Source organism: Macrotis lagotis, chromosome X, assembly GCF_037893015.1.
Source record: "Macrotis lagotis isolate mMagLag1 chromosome X, bilby.v1.9.chrom.fasta, whole genome shotgun sequence".
NCBI lineage: Eukaryota > Metazoa > Chordata > Mammalia > Peramelemorphia > Peramelidae > Macrotis > Macrotis lagotis.
Genome location: NC_133666.1, coordinates 325,871,548 through 325,887,636, shown reverse-complemented (window position 1 = coordinate 325,887,636; position 16,089 = coordinate 325,871,548). Strand labels below are relative to the sequence as shown.

The window sequence follows — 16,089 nt, the reverse complement described above, 5'->3', positions numbered from 1 at the left end:
AGTATATGAGAAGCACCAGTCTTGCTCTGGTAGTTTGACCTGAATATGTCTTCCTTGTTAATGCTGAAGTGTATCTACTAACTATCCTAAAGCATGGGCAGTTGATTTCCCTTCTCTCTGTGAAATTAAGGACTCTGGTTTGCTTCTTTGTTTTTTTCCAGTTTTCACCAAAGATTTGCTATGCAACCTTGAGAAAATTCCTTGTCTGTTGGGGGCGGGGGGAAGAGGCTTGGCGGTCGCTTAGAGGGGGAAACATAATCACCTTATAAGGGAATGTTACAGAACTCGGCCCCTCATTGAGTAAGAGTTCATGGGAGGGAGGAGAGAGGGGATAAAAGGGTCTGCTGAGAGGTTGGGGGGAAGGAGCGGGAATGTGATCACAGAAGAATAAAGACTCATGACCCACCTCAGGCGCTCTGTCTGGTTCTTCCCCCATCAAAGAGTGGGGGGCCGGAGGTACCCCGAAGACTCACCACGCGTTGGACTGGTGAGTAAGAGGACGGACTAGCATTAAGAAGCCGGCGTTGTAAATAAAAACCCGGCAAGTGGTGCCCGAAACCCGGGACCTGATTTTGCTAGGGAACGTCTGAATCCGCTGGTCGGATTCTCCAGACAGCCTCGGTCTTTCTGACCGGGAGGAAGGAGAGGGCGTTTACTCTCAGATATTGCCTGAAGGACATACCCCTATTGTGTTGACTATGCTTTCTTTCTCTCCCCTTTCTCATTCTGCTCTAATCACGCTCCTTGCCGTGCTGGCCTGTCTGATTGTGCCCTGCTTCCTCCTTCTCTTTTGCCGAACGGGAACTTTGCAGTTCTGCCACCTGTTAGGATTGCAGCCTCGGCTAGTAGACAGCATGGGGGGCCGGAATAGTATTCCCGCCTTTGAGCCGGAGGAAAAAGAGGCTGTTGCAGTACAGCTTTATAAACTCTGCGCTAAGCATGGCCGTAAATTACCTATCAAGACCTGCCGTGCTTTTGTTGAGAATATCTGGAACATCTGCCCTTGGGTGCAACATAGTGGGATCCAACCAGATAAATGGAAGGTGGTAGGGCAGCAGATGGCCTCCTATAATGACACCTGCCCGGGAAAACTGACCCCCAAGGATTTTACAGTGTATAAGATAGTGGATGCAGCCCTGCATCCCCAGAAGGTGACTTTAGCACGAACAATCAGCACTCAGGTGGGTAGCTCGTTGGCGGGATCGGATTCAGAGGGCTCAGAGGAAGAGGGAAGGCCACTCCCTCCCCTGTATCCGTGGGAGGAACTTAGAAGAAACAATGGGGGAACAAGGGGCCCCCAGGGAGAAGATTCAGGGCCGGAAGTTTCCGAGCACGGGAAGGGAGGGGTGCAAACAGCCCTCAGGGGTGGCAGGAAGAGGGGCGTGAGTAGGTGGGACCGGGAGGCTGCTGACGAGGAGGGAGAAGTCTGCGCTGATTGGACAGCTGCAGCGCCCCAGGCTTGGCGGCCCAGCCAGGAAACAGAGGCAAAAAATCCCCCATGTTCCTTGTCCGCCCTTCAGAGATCCCCTCAAGGGCTCCGCCCATCCGGCCTACTTGCCACCAGTGCCTCCATAGCAATAGAGAAAGGGGAGGAGGTGGACTGGGATGACTGGGGCCTCTATCCAGTATTTACGGACCCCCTTACCAGAGCCCGAGACTACCGCCCTGTCCCTTTTAAGATGCTTAAGGAACTTAAGGAGGCTGTGACTAAATACGGCCCAAACTCCCCTTATGTAAAAAGACTGATGCAAAACCTCTTTGCTACGCACCCTTGGACCCCTGCTGACTTTGACGAAATTGCAGCCGCGTGCCTAGATGCCTCCTTATATTTAGCTTTTAAGGCTCAGGCCCGCAGAGAGGCCTCTAAGCTGGCAAAATCCCGGGGTTATACTCCCCTGGATTTAGCCATTGACCTCCTGTGTGGAACTGGAGCCTATACTGACCCTGCTGTTCAGGCCCAGTATGGCCAGTTTGAGCTAGAGACTGTTAAAGAAACACATGTTGCAGCTTGGGATAAGATTGGAGCCATGAAAGGGGGGAGAGCCACACAGAAGTTGGTTGGGCTGAAGCAGAGAGCAGATCAGACACCCCTCTCATTTGTGAACGAGGTTAAAGAGACAGTGACTCGTATAATGGGAGACACCCCGGGATCTGATCTTCTTATGAGACAATTGATTAAAGAGGGTCTTCGCCCCAAAGGGATCGCAGCCATTAGCAGCCTTCCCCCCGAAGCTTCATTAGAAGAAATTGTTGACAAATTGCTGGACATGCCCAGCGAGGATTCAATTCAAGCCTTAGTGACTGCCATGGAGAACCGGGAGGATAGCCTCCTGACCGCCCTTCACGGTATGCAGGTGAGACCCACCTGTTTTGGGTGCGGAAAGCCAGGGCACCTCAAAGCACAGTGCAGACAGCTGCCCCCCTCCACTTCAGTTCCGACCTGTTATTCCTGTGGAAAGCCAGGTCACATAGCCAGGTTCTGCCGATCCAAAGGGAAGTCGGGAAAAGGGAAAGGGAGGGGCCCGGCCGCGGGGCCCCCCCCGTGCTCGAAGACAGCGGCCCCATTACTGTGACTATCCCCGTGAGGGTTGACTATAGAGAAGGGACACAGCAGAGAGAGATCGGGCCTTGGGAAACCTCGATGATTCCCATTGAGCTAAATATTTTCCCAGCGCTCATCACAGGGGCTGAGAGATGTGTGGACTTAGTCACCCATACCCAGGTCATTTTTGGTCCCGGAAGTCCCACATCCGTAAGGGTCACAAACCCCCACCCCTTTCCCACCTTGGTAAAACAGGGCCAAGAGGTGGGAAAGGCGCTGCCCTTGCGGACCCCTCCCGCTCATGTGAACTGGGTCCACCCGGTCAGCTCTGGGCGACCACTGTTAACCGTCACGGTGGAAAATCAGAAGCTCGAAGGGATAATTGACACTGGAGCCGATTGCTCTGTCATAAATAGGGGACAGTGGAGGCGCGAGTGGCCACTCCTACAGAGCCCTCAAGCAGTGACGGGGGTGGGGGGCAATAGATCTGCCATGAAAGCAGCACACGCCCTACGGTGGTCAGCTTTGGAAGAATCTGGACTCTTCACCCCACTGTGCCTACCCGACCTCCCTTATGCATTATGGGGTAGAGATATCTTGAGCCAGCTTAACCTGACACTTGCCACCCCTGATAGCCTGCGGGGAAATTAATTGGGGCCACTCTAGAGATGAGCTTTTCCCCCCGAATAACATGGATTAATAAGAAACCTATTTGGGTTGAGCAGTGGCCCCTGACAAAAGAAAAGCTCATCGCCCTCACAGACATAGTAATGACCCTCCTGCACGAGAACAAAGTGGAACCGTCCCTTAGCCCGTATAACTCCCCCGTCTTTGTCATAAAACAGAAAGGGGGGAGTTGGAGAATGTTGATTGATCTTCGGGCAGTAAATGCCAACATGATACCCATGGGGACCCTCCAACCTGGTCTCCCTATGCCCACTGCAGTCCCGCAAGGGTGGACTATTATAGTGATTGATGTTAAAGACTGCTTCTATAGCATTCCCCTCCACCCGGAGGACAAAGAAAAATTTGCCTTTTCCCTCCCCGCGATCAATTTCCAAGCCCCCAGTAAACGTTATCAGTTCACCGTCCTACATGGATACTCTGCTACATCCTATCTTTTTAAACAGAAAGGGGGAGTTGGCAGGTCACTGACCCATTCAGACCTGTCTCAGGTACTATTTACCATGAATTTCCTACAAGTCAGGGATGACGGCACTACAGCCGCCCAGAGATTTTTCTCCCCAAAAGGACATGCTAAGAAAGAACCAACGCTCCTGCCCTCTCCCACCAAGGCCCTACCAGGCTCTAAAGTCATGTGGAGAGATGAAGAGGGAGGTTGGCATGGCCCTGTAACGGTAAAGAACAGAAGACAGGGCCACCTGTCATTTCATCCCGAGGATAAGATAGAAGAGCCAGAAAGATGGCTCCCTGTTTACAAGATAAGAGACCTTGATTAATGCCCAACCCTACGGGGTGAGAGGAATTTCTTTCTTTTTCAGGCCTTCTGATCATCGTAGGGATCCTTGGAGGTGCTCCATCTGAAGGAAATCCGACATGGGGAATACTCCGAGTTATTCCCTCTCCCCTTCCGGTAGCATGGAACTCCCCGATCTACCCTCGCCTGCTAGTGACCAATACATCGATGGGGCTCCCTTCTGCCTCGGTGGGGCCCCTCATGTGTGGCCACAGGGGAAGACATCGAGGATCCCATACCATGGAGGGATTGCCAGATGGCGGGAGGATACCCCCTTGAGGGTGAACAAGGACGCTGATTCTGGGAATCACCCTACTTGTTGTCTGTTTCTGCCGCCTAGCTAGGCGACAGAGGGGCTATATGCTTCTTACTCAGAAAGCCTTCATGGCCATGGAGACGGGGGAGGATCCCCAAGTCTGGCTAGCCGCCATGCATGACATGTGACACCTAGGGGTAAGACGAGGTAAACCCCAAGACGGGCAACTTCTCCTGACCCAGCCACCTCAAGGTCCTGGGTTGAAGGAGATGACCTAAGACAGGGTTCCTCGCCCCCGGCGGATCCCCAAGTCTGGCTAGCCGCCATGCATGACATGTGACACCTAGGGGTAAGACGAGGTAATCCCCAAGACGGGCAACTTCTCCTCACCCAGCCACCTAAGACAGGCCCTGAGGGTGTCGGGCGCCTAGGACGGGCAAGGTCCTGGGTTGAAGGAGATGACCTAAGACAGGGTTCCTCGCCCCCGGCTATCAGAGGCCAGTAGAAATGACACCGCTTAAGGCTAACCTCAGCACCGCTTAAGGTCACACCAAGTGATAACCTTGTAAAACAGAAAGGGGGAGATGTTGGGGGCGGGGGGAAGAGGCTTGGCGGTCGCTTAGAGGGGGAAACATAATCACCTTATAAGGGAATGTTACAGAACTCGGCCCCTCATTGAGTAAGAGTTCATGGGAGGGAGGAGAGAGGGGATAAAAGGGTCTGCTGAGAGGTTGGGGGGAAGGAGCGGGAATGTGATCACAGAAGAATAAAGACTCATGACCCACCTCAGGCGCTCTGTCTGGTTCTTCCCCCATCAAAGAGTGGGGGCCGGAGGTACCCCGAAGACTCACCACGCGTTGGACTGGTGAGTAAGAGGACGGACTAGCATTAAGAAGCCGGCGTTGTAAATAAAAACCCGGCACTTGTCATTCTTTTTTCTATGCTCTCTGCAAGAAATGGGCTATATCTAGTAGTTAGCTTATTGAGTTGTAAAAATCAGGGTTATTTCTTCAAAGACTTTTGAGTATATTAGGTAGGTGACAGGTATCTTATATAGAGGCAAGGGAGCAGTGAATGTAAAGAGCCCGTGTAGAAGAGTATTCAGATGCTTGCATATATCTTTAATTATTATGGACTGACCTTTTTTTTTCCCTTGTTACTAATATACCAAGAATCAATATTAAAAAACACATTTTTAGGAGTGGCTAGGTGGCACAGTGGATAGAGCACCAGCCCTGGAGTCAGGAATACCTGAGTTCAAATCTGGCCTCAGACACTTAATAATTACCTAGCTATGTGACCTTGAGCAAGCCACTTAACCCCATTGTCTTGCCAAAAAAAACCCAAACCTTAAAAAAAAACACATTTAAAGTCAAGTGTAATGATAATAATATTGCATCAGGATATCAATGGTATATTTTAGCATTTGAATATCTAATCTTTGTGCAGTTTCTTGTGTTAGCTTTATGAAGAGAAAATGCATCACATAAAGCTGTCTTTCAGTACATTTTAAGTCAGTATTTTCTCAGACTTGCAAATGATTTGGCACTGAGTCACTAGAGATTAGAAATTTTTGGTGGGGAGAGAACATAATAAGATGTAAGGTTTAGCTTTTTAAAATCTCATAGGAATTAATATATTCTCAACTAAAAATTTAAGGTCAAGAATTTACCAAGATCTCTTTTGATGCACATGCAGGTAGCCCTTCATTTCTTTACTTTCGAGAGAAGACTCAGTCTTGTAACTCTGAAACTTGCTTCTTTCAGTATTTTAAGAGAATCTCAATTTTTCACATCTTTTCACATCTAGAGAGACCATACAATGTGAAAGACTGTCTTGAAATAAACAACCTATAGATTGCATGCTTATAAATGGGAATATTACTTACATGTAAGTAAACATTACAGAATTGTTGTACCACATGAATGAATACGCATATACCCCCTAAGTCCAGTGGAGCATTCAGATAGTATTGGGGTTTGGTGACAACACCAGGATTGTTCCAATCTTCAGTCCTTTAAAAATTATTTTTAATTACTTAAATATCTATTAGTTTCTTTACTAGTATTCTATATCTGATAAAAATATTAACTCCATATGCCAGAAGCAGTTTGAGTTTTGTTTTGTTAGTTTAAACCTTAGTTAAGGGAAGTTATATCTTTAAATACCATATAGAGAGCATGCAACAGCTTCAGAGAGGAATACACATCTGTTTCATCAGTACCATTTGTGAATTCCATGTGTCCCAGAGGCAATATCAGTCTTAAACTCTTCTAATAAAATAACCTATTTCCTTATGCTAAGAATACAATACTATTAGATTATTCAAATCCGTTTCTCTTTTCCTTTCTTTTTCTCTTCTTTTTCTCTCCAAACCTTTTAAATGTATCATGAATATCACTCTGATTTTTCCATAGTAACCATAACTCTCCTGTCATTTTAGCGAAGCATTTATTGAGTAATGGAAAGAGCAATGGATTTAGAATCAGAAGTTCTGGCTTTGATTCCTAGCTTGCTATTTACTAACTGAATTACCTTAGATAAAGCTGCCTTAGTTTCCTCATCACTAAGTGGGAATAATATTTGAACTATCATTTTAAAATTTTAATGTATTTTTATATATTTATTTTCCTTCACCTCTAAGCTTATTGAAAAACTTGTCTGTCCTGACATTTTCTCTTCTTTATAATTTGTCCTTAGCTCCTTGCAAAGTGTTTGATAGCCACCTCTCTCTCAAAGGACACCTAATCATCAGATTCTATGACTGTTTTTCAGTTCTCTTTTCTCCTAAACTTTCTGTATCTTTTGGCACTGTTTGAAATTCCCATTTTAATTCTATCCCAATTTATGGAAATTTGTGGCAAATTTATGGCAAACTTATCTGAGGACATACATAGAGAATTGCACAGAGTGGGCAGGTATAGAAAGAAGACTGATAGTTTATATTACTGGACACTTGAACCACTGGTACTACACCATATGTACATGCATGGATTACAGATCCATGGAGTATCTGGGTATACCCCTTATTTTCCTGATTCTCTTCTCACCATTTTAACCATACCTTCTTTAGGTTCACTAACTCCTCATCTTCCCAATCCTTTAATGTGAAATTCTTTCTCTAAAAAATTTTAGTTATTTTTTATTTTGCAAAGCAATGGTGATAAGTGACTTGAAAGGTCATACAGTTAAGTGTCTGAGTCACATAAGAAAATTTTGAACACTTGAAGACCATTATGTTCTTTCTGAGTCCTCCCTTTCCTAGACTAACCATCTTTGAGATTCCTTCAACAGCTGTTCAGATTGTCTGATCTTGAGGACTTTGGTCATCTATGCAATATCCTCTAGATGTAATTGAATTTTCCAAAGACCTTCCTGCAATTATGGCACCCAGAACTTGAATACAATACTCCCAATAATGATGTGACAAAGAACAATGGTCTTTTCATCTCCCTAGTTTTGTATCACACTACTTTATCAGACTGCCAACTTGTTGAGCTGGCCTATTAAAATGTTAAGGTCTTTTTCAAATATCCTTCATCTTACTATATTTATTTTTAATCTAAGTTTAAAATTCTATATTTGTCCCTGTTAAATTTCATCTGATTGACTTTGACTAAATGTGCTAGCCTATTAGGATTTTTTTTTTGGAGCCTTAAGCTATCTCTTGATGGAATTTAAGCTCCTTGAGGACAGGGACTATGTCATTTTTGCCTTTTTCTTTTGTCATTGATTTTGTCCAGTAACCAGTACAGCATCTGGCACATAATAAGTGCTTACTATATATTCATTTATTGATTAGCACAGTGATTTTATCTATCTCTCTAAGCTTTTTCATTATCTGCAGGTTTGATAAACATGCTAGAGATGCCTTTATTCAAGTCAATTTATAAAATTGTGAAGCAGCATATGACCAAGGACAGATTGCTGGGACATTCCATTACTGACATTTTTTCCGAACTGATATTGCACCATTAATGACTGTTCTCCCTTTTCAATCATTTACTCCAGAATCTGCCTAATCATATAATATATAATATTTTAAGCAAAATCTGTTTTTTCCCATGAGCTACTTTTATAATAGATTTTGTCATGCTTTACTACAATGTAGACATTGTATAATTTACTTTCATATCCCCAAACAGAAACACCTGCTTTTAATTTGAAAAATGGTTTAATTAGCCTTTTTTGTGTACAGCAATAATAATAAAGCTCATTTGATAAAACACTGAATTATGAAATGAAAAATGCCTCCAAAATGTCCTATTTTGATTCAGTTTGATTTATTTTTAAAAGTTAAGCATTTGATCCTCTAAATGTAAATTAGCACTTCTTTCTTCTCTAACATGATTTCATACTTGTAATGTAATGTGTACCTAGGAAGCTACACTTCTTTGAAAAGTCCCAGACATCAACCACTGATACTACCATATACACTTTGAACAAATGAACTCTCTTGAATAGCTGTTTGTGAATTGCCTTTATTTATTAGAAACATGCATTTAGTATTCAGTCATTCACTGAGAAATCACCACAATCTTCCTGTAGCCTAAAGTGAATGATAGATGAATATTTTTGAATTTCCTAGGCTCTCATAAAAAGGAAAAATAATTTCATTTGCCACGGTATGGAAAGGTGATGAAAGTATATGTCTTTATTACATTTAGTGTAGACTCTATTAGACTTTAGTATAGATTTCATCACTGGAAGAATTCTTCAGTTTCAATGAAATTTAACTTAATATGTCTTAATGCCTACTAGATGCAAATCACTTATGGAGACACAACTAAATAAAACCTGTTCCTTTCCCTCAAGGAGCTGACAGTCTAGTAGAGGAGATCAGCTGTCTGAATAACTAACCATAAGAATAGACTATATAACACACACACAAAATAGGTACCTTGTAAATGGTCTGAATGAGATTATTCAAGACTAAAAGAAGAGAGGATGTGTCTGGAATAGCTAAATGGAGGTGATAACTATATCCAATCAAGTTTCAACATTTGGATACTGATATAGCAATGGGAGAAAGTCAGGGAGGATGCTATTCAAGACAAAAGAAACTATGGAAACAAAGGCACAGAGATGAAAATACATGGGAAGTTCATAGAATAGTGAGTTGATCATTTCAAATGGAGAATTGGATAAGAGTGCAAAAGGACAGAACTTAGCTAATTCCTAGAATAGAACTTTGGGAAATCTCTACTTGTAGGGACAGTCAAAACAGCAAATCTTTATGAAGTATCTTTCCAACAAGAGAAAACCAGGACAATGTTATTTAAGTTGACAAGAAGAAAGGAGTACACAGAAGTCCCAATGTTTGCAGAGTTGTCAGAGAAGATGAAGAATATGAGAGATCTCTTAAATTTATCCTTCCTAATAGCTCTTTTCTGCTGCCTATAAATATGCTCAGGTCCTTTCTACTAAAACATTCCCCATATTATCACTCTTTATGCTCCTTAAGGTGTTATCCCATAATTCTCCTTAGAACTAAACTTCTAGGGAAAAAAAATTAATAGATTGTCCTCCAGTTTCTAATTTTAAAAAAGGGTGTTTTTTTTCTATTTTTTGGTCCACATTTTTTCTCCCTTCTACCTCCTTCTCCTTCCATTGAGAAAAGCAAGAAAAAAACCTTATTAAAAACATTATATATATATATATATATATATATATATATATATATATAATCAAACAAAACATATTCCTACATTGGTCATGAACAGCAACAAAAAATATTCCATGAATTCTATCTGGAACCAACTGTCATATTTCATCATGAGTCCTCTGAAATCCTCTGAAATTATGATTGGTTATTGTGTTATTCTGAGTCCATTAGTTTTGCAAAATTGACTTTTCAATTTTGTTATTGTATAAATTATTCTTTTGATTATGTTCATTTCATTTCTTTCAGTTCATACAAGTCTTCCCTTTGAAACCATCTCCTCCAGCATTTCATATATATGTGATATATATATATATCATAATGTTTAGCCATTCCCCAGTTGATTGATACCCTATAAGTTTCTAATTCTTTGCCATCATAAAAAGAGGTGCTATATAATGTTTGTATAGATGAGTGGGTTCTTTGCCTCTTTCTTTGATCTCTTTGAGGTCATCTAACCTCTTCTTGATGATACCTTAGGAGAAGGGAGAACTTTCAAGTTAACTTAATTCACTTTTGAACTTCTTTGGTTATTAATAGGACAGCAAGTATAAAATGATTTTTTTGGTATATATCTCTCTCTGTACCTCTTACCCTCATTTGTTCTTAGTTCTACTTTCTGAGTCCAAACAGAATAGTTCTGATCTTTCTTTCTCATATTAACTCCCTTAGGGCAGCTAGATGGTACAGTAGATCAAGCACTGACCTTGCAGTCAGGAGGATGGGAGTTCAAATCCAGCCTCAGACACACCTGATTCTTACCACTTGTGTGACCTTGAGCAAGTCTCCCAGCCCTGATTGCCTCTCATTCAGGGCCGTCTCTAGTTGTCCTGATCCATATCTGGCCACTGGACTCAGATGACTCTGGAGGAGAAAATTGAGACTGGTGATCTTTCATTCAGATCCAATTCATGTGCTTGTCATGGCAGCATCTCCCTGATATGGTGGTCTTCTTCGAAGATGACGGTCAAAAAAAACAAACCAAAAAAATCAACATAACCCTTCAAATAGTATCCCCACTGAATCTTCATTTTTCCAGGCCAAACATTCCTTGTTCTGACCATGTCATTTCACTGCCAAAGAATCTTCTATGATGCCTTGCTGCCTCTCTAGAACTTCTGCTACAAACTCCTGAGCTTATCCTAAAGCTCTTCACAATCTCATTCCAGCCTGCATTTTCAGAATTAAATCCATATTATACTTCCTCATACATTTAGCTTTAGCCTAATTAACTTGTTTGCTGTATCAAATTTCCCAAAGTGGACATTTCCTCTTCAGCTTCAGGTTATCTTCCATATATTCAATGCAGTCCCTCTTCCTCTTCACCTCTTAGATTCCTTAGCCTCTTTCAAGACTTCACAAAGGTTCAACCTCTTGATCTGAAAAAAAGTCTTTTCAGATCCCTGTAATTGTTAGTGCTCTTTCCATAGCTATTTACAGGTTGCATTCCCCCAATAGAATGTAAAAGTTTTGAAAGTTATTAATTTTTTGTTCTTGTATCCCCAGCCCTAGGACAATGTCTTTCACATAGTAATCAATTAATAAATGATTATTGATTTGAATGGAATGGAATTGAATCATTGTCTCTTGGAAAGGTATGTTTAGGTAAGAAGACAAATTACAAGGGATTAAAGATAGTGTGGGACAAGGGCATAAGTATGGGGTACAGTCAGGACTTTTTACATTTTCAGCATGATTTGATAAGTTTAATCCCCACTTATTTCTATGTCTTGAGACTCTGAGCCTTTACACTAAGCATGTGATTTGATATAACGCAAAATAAATATATAACCATGTAGAGTGGAATTTTCTAGTTTTAAAAACATATACTCTTAAATGACTTGCCTGGGGTCACACAGCTAGTAAAGTGTCAAGTGTTTGAAGACTGATTTGACTCCAGAGTTGGCACTCTATTCACTCTGCCATCTAGCTGCCCTAAAATAAGTATATAAAATATGTCCTTTGTACTCTCTATGATAGCTTAAGAGATAGAAGGGTCTTAAAAGTCATTCAGATACCCCCAGATGTCTCAAAAACTGAAACTGAGAGAAAATAAACAAATTGCCCCAGGCCATAAAGGAAGGAAGGGCCAGAACCAGAATTTGAATTCACTTTTTTGTTTTGACTCCAAATTCAGTCTTCTTTCCATTTTACCATGTTGCTCCTCCTCTTGTGTCTTGTTTAATTACCCTCTCAAGGCATTTATCAGTGAAAAGCAAAAAATGGGTTAGAAGCTCAAGTAATACTAGAAATGATTGAAGATTATTATTGTTCCTGTTGTTTATGATAGCAGTGACATGTAAGATGAAGGAAGAAGAATAGTAGATATGAGATGATTAAAATATAAAAGAAAAAAGAGAAGATTGATTAAACAAGATTCTGGAAAAACTTGAGCATCAGGATGAAATCAAGGGTACTGGTAGAAATAGTTCAAAAGGTTCAGCAGAGAGAAGTTTTAAGGGGTGAGGAAGAGTTTGTTGCTAAATTAAATAAGGACAAATTATATCAAGGAAGGAAAAGAATTAATAAAAAGCTCGTGTAAAAACAGGCCTATGAAAAGATTTAATATAGGAGAGAAAACTTTGAAGGCTACTTGAGTTATTTCTGTGTTTCAATCTGTTTAATGTTTTCTGCTTATATTATCCTGCCATTCCATTTCTAGGCAGCAGAAAACTGACTTACTTTGTTTTTATTTTATTATTATTTTTTTTTAGGTTTTTAGTGGCTTACCCAAGACCACACAGCTAGGTAATTATTAAGTGTCTGAGGTCAAATTTGAACTCAGGTACTCCTGACTCCAGTGCCAGTGTTCTATCTACTGCACCACTTAGCCGCCCCTACAGTTCTGTTTTTAAAAAAAGGCTTTCCTCCCTCAAAATACATAGATTAAATCAAGGGGAAACTTACATATATTAAAGGTCTACAATTAGGGATCAAGAGCAGATAGGTTATACTTTTTCCAAATTATATATCTGGTCAAACAAAAATCAAACTTAGAGTTTAAGAAAACTGTTTTACATTCATCTTTTTACCATTAACATTGGCATTTAATCAAATGTATTTTTGTCTGAGGGCTATGCTGAGGTTTGGTTTCTTTCTGAAATGTCTTCAAATGACCAAATCGCTCTGTTGAAATGAGTCAGCCTAAGCCCATTCTTCCTAGAGTGAGGAAGGATGTTCCCTGCTACCCCTAAAGTCTTTGATGCCCCTGACAGAAGAGCCATAAAGAGAATTCTAGGAAAGTTTCCTTTGTTATTGGGCCAACAGATTTAAATAGCAGCTACTTGTGGTCTGCCTAAATTTTACAAGAATGTAATCATCTGTGCACTTTAATTGAAAAAAGTCATTTCCAATTATGGCTGAATTTAAACATATTTTATATTTAATTAATGATAGCATTTGGAAGAGAATTCATATTACATGGAAAGTGATCATTTTTTAATCTATGTTCTATAAAGATATTTTTTGAAGTTTTCTCATCAAATTTCCAATGTTAAGTAACATTCCATTTAGTGCAAGATGAACATTCCATTTAGTGCAAGATGAAATAGTTTACATCAAATCTCATGCTGGGTAATGGCCAATCTAAAGGTATTTATAGTAGATGAAAGGATTTCTTGGCTCTGTATTGAAAATTAAACATTTTAAGATGTTAATATTTAATGTTTCTTCCACTTTCTGAGTTGATTTTATATTATCTTAAACTATTCATAACTCCAGTGATATTGTTTATTTTAAAATTGATGTCTGCAAAATCTTGTCTTATTTTATCATCATTGGTGAGATATAGTGAAATGAATCTTGCTTGGTAATGGTTTTAACTTTGACTCTGGAACATATAATGCCTTCATTGTGATTCAGAAGACTAATTCAAAACAAATTCCTTTGAGCAGATTGTTTCATTGCTTTTTGGAGGGCCACAGAGGGGAAAAAAATTATTAGATCTTTAATTGATACATAAATCTTTTATTTTCTTTCAGGTGTCCATCATGGGAGACTCTCCCAATTCTCAACATGAGGAGCAGAGTGCTGCCTATAGGAATCTCACAAGTTCACAAACCCATCAAAACAAAAATGAACCTAAATTTGCAAGCCAGAGCTCAGCTTCAGAAAGAAACCTGCACTTCAGGAATTTTTCTCCCAGGATAGCAGCCTTACAACCTCACCAGGGTGGTCTAAATAGGGAACAAGCAGAGGCAAGAACATATAGCCACAAGTCCCCAGAAGCAAAGCTAATGGGTTCGATTGTGACAGAGAGTACTTCACTGGATGAAATGAGACCTAAGAAATTTTCACACTCCCTAAGTGATCATTGCTGGGTTTACAGTCATTCTGAAAATGAACATCATGTTCACGGGAACCATCAGGCAAGAATGACCAGACAACATCCCAGAATACATAATCAAGAATCACACAATGATTGTGAGCTTTCCTGGCCACCTATGCTACATGCACCAGTGACATTGGAGCCTGAGGAAATTGATGACAAAAAGCAGGTGTCCATAGAGAGGAGGAATAAACTTCTCCTTCAGAAAATGGAACTGGAGATTGAAAAGGAGCATCTGCAGCATCTGCTGGCCCAACAGGAAACAAAACTTGTATTGAAACAGCAGCAACTCCACCAGTCCCGGTTGGATTATAGTCGGTGAGTTCTGTTGTCAAAATTATTCTTCTCATTTTGTTCTTCTCACTATTCCCTGTACTCAGAAGAATTTGAGACAGAACCTATTTCTGTAACAGTTGTGTAGACAAATAATTCCTTTGAGGGGTTGGCATTGCTGAATGTGTGAGCTGACCATTATTACTGAATAAACGTCCCCTCTTCTTTAGACAATTTTAAAGATTATTTTGCCCTCTTCATATTTGCTGAAATTAGTCAGCTGCCTAGTAGCAGAGTATAACTCGTGGTACACACGAATAATTAGGAAATTATGCTGTCAAAGAAGATTTGGAGACTCAAAGCAACATAATACAATATATATTTATTATGCATCTATTTTGTTCAGAACACTGTGCTCAGGGCTAGAGTAGATACAGTGTTTGAGCAATATGAGCCCCTACCTTTCAGAGCTTACAGTCTAATTGGAAGATCAGATACCAGCACAAACAGCAGGAGTACATAGCCTACTGTGATTTAGTAGAGAGTTACAAAACAAAGTGCCATAGAAGGTTTGAGGAATAAAAATTTTAATAGCCAGAAGAATCAGGAAGAATTTCTGGAAGAACATTGACGTTTATCCTGGAGCTTAGAGGATGGGTAAGAATTAAGTAGATGAAGAAAGGGCAAATCAGACAGAGAGAATAACCAAAGCCAAGGCATGGAAAAATGGAGGTGTTGTAGATTATTAAAGAACACATGGACAAAGAAAGAATAAAAGGTCATAAGTAAAAGTTTATGATTCAGAAAAGAATTTACATTGAATGGATAGAGCACTGGACTGGGACTCAAGAAAGCTGAGTTAAAATTTGGCCTCAAGCACTTACTGAGTGTGATCCTGGGCAAGTTTTTTTAAACTCTTTGCTACCATTTCTTTATCTGTAAAATGAGATAGAGAAGGAAATGGCAAATCACTCCAGGACCTTTGCCATGAAAACCCCAAATGGAGTCATGAATGAAAAATGATTAAATTTTCTTTAGTATTAATTCTCCTTACACTAATGATTTATGGCTAATATTTTAAGATTCTTCTTCTACAATTTAACCCCCAAGGTATTTGGTTTCCCAAAAGTTGGTTTTTTAATCCAAATATGAATTTATTATTTCTCTTTTAAATTTCATCCTATTAGGGCTAACCCTCTGAGATATTTTTAGAGCATTACTCTTGTCATCCAGTGTATTATCTATCATTTCTAGCTCTGGGTCTATGAAAATTTGCTAAAAATATTATCTATGCTTTTGCCCAAGGCATTAATAAAAATATTAATTAGTTTGAGGCAAATCAAAACTCCCTTGGGCACACTTCTAAAGAACCCCTTCCAAGCTAACATTGAACTATTTATTAATAACTACTCTTTGGATGCCCATTTAGGAAATTCAAATTCTTCTCAATTGTATTATTCTCTAGCCCATGTTTTGCCAGTCTTTTCCATGAGAATAATATGATAACTTTGACAAAGGCTTTGCTAAAACCTATATAAATAATATTGCTGCT

At 40.4% G+C, this 16,089-nt stretch overlaps 1 protein-coding gene across 5 annotated transcripts in view; it reads left to right on the top strand.

The window, feature by feature from the left end:
• The window catches only part of KIAA1328 (KIAA1328 ortholog), a 554,082-nt gene that overhangs the window by 354,040 nt on the left and 183,953 nt on the right, over positions 1–16,089 (top strand). For all 5 annotated transcript variants that reach the window (XR_012471964.1, XM_074203823.1, XM_074203822.1 and 2 more), the window contains exon 7: positions 13,918–14,582. Coding sequence is in view for 4 of the 5 variants with exons in the window: in XM_074203823.1 (XP_074059924.1) it covers positions 13,918–14,582 (665 nt within the window). In the remaining variant the exon portion in view is untranslated. The remainder of the gene's footprint in view (positions 1–13,917; positions 14,583–16,089) is intronic.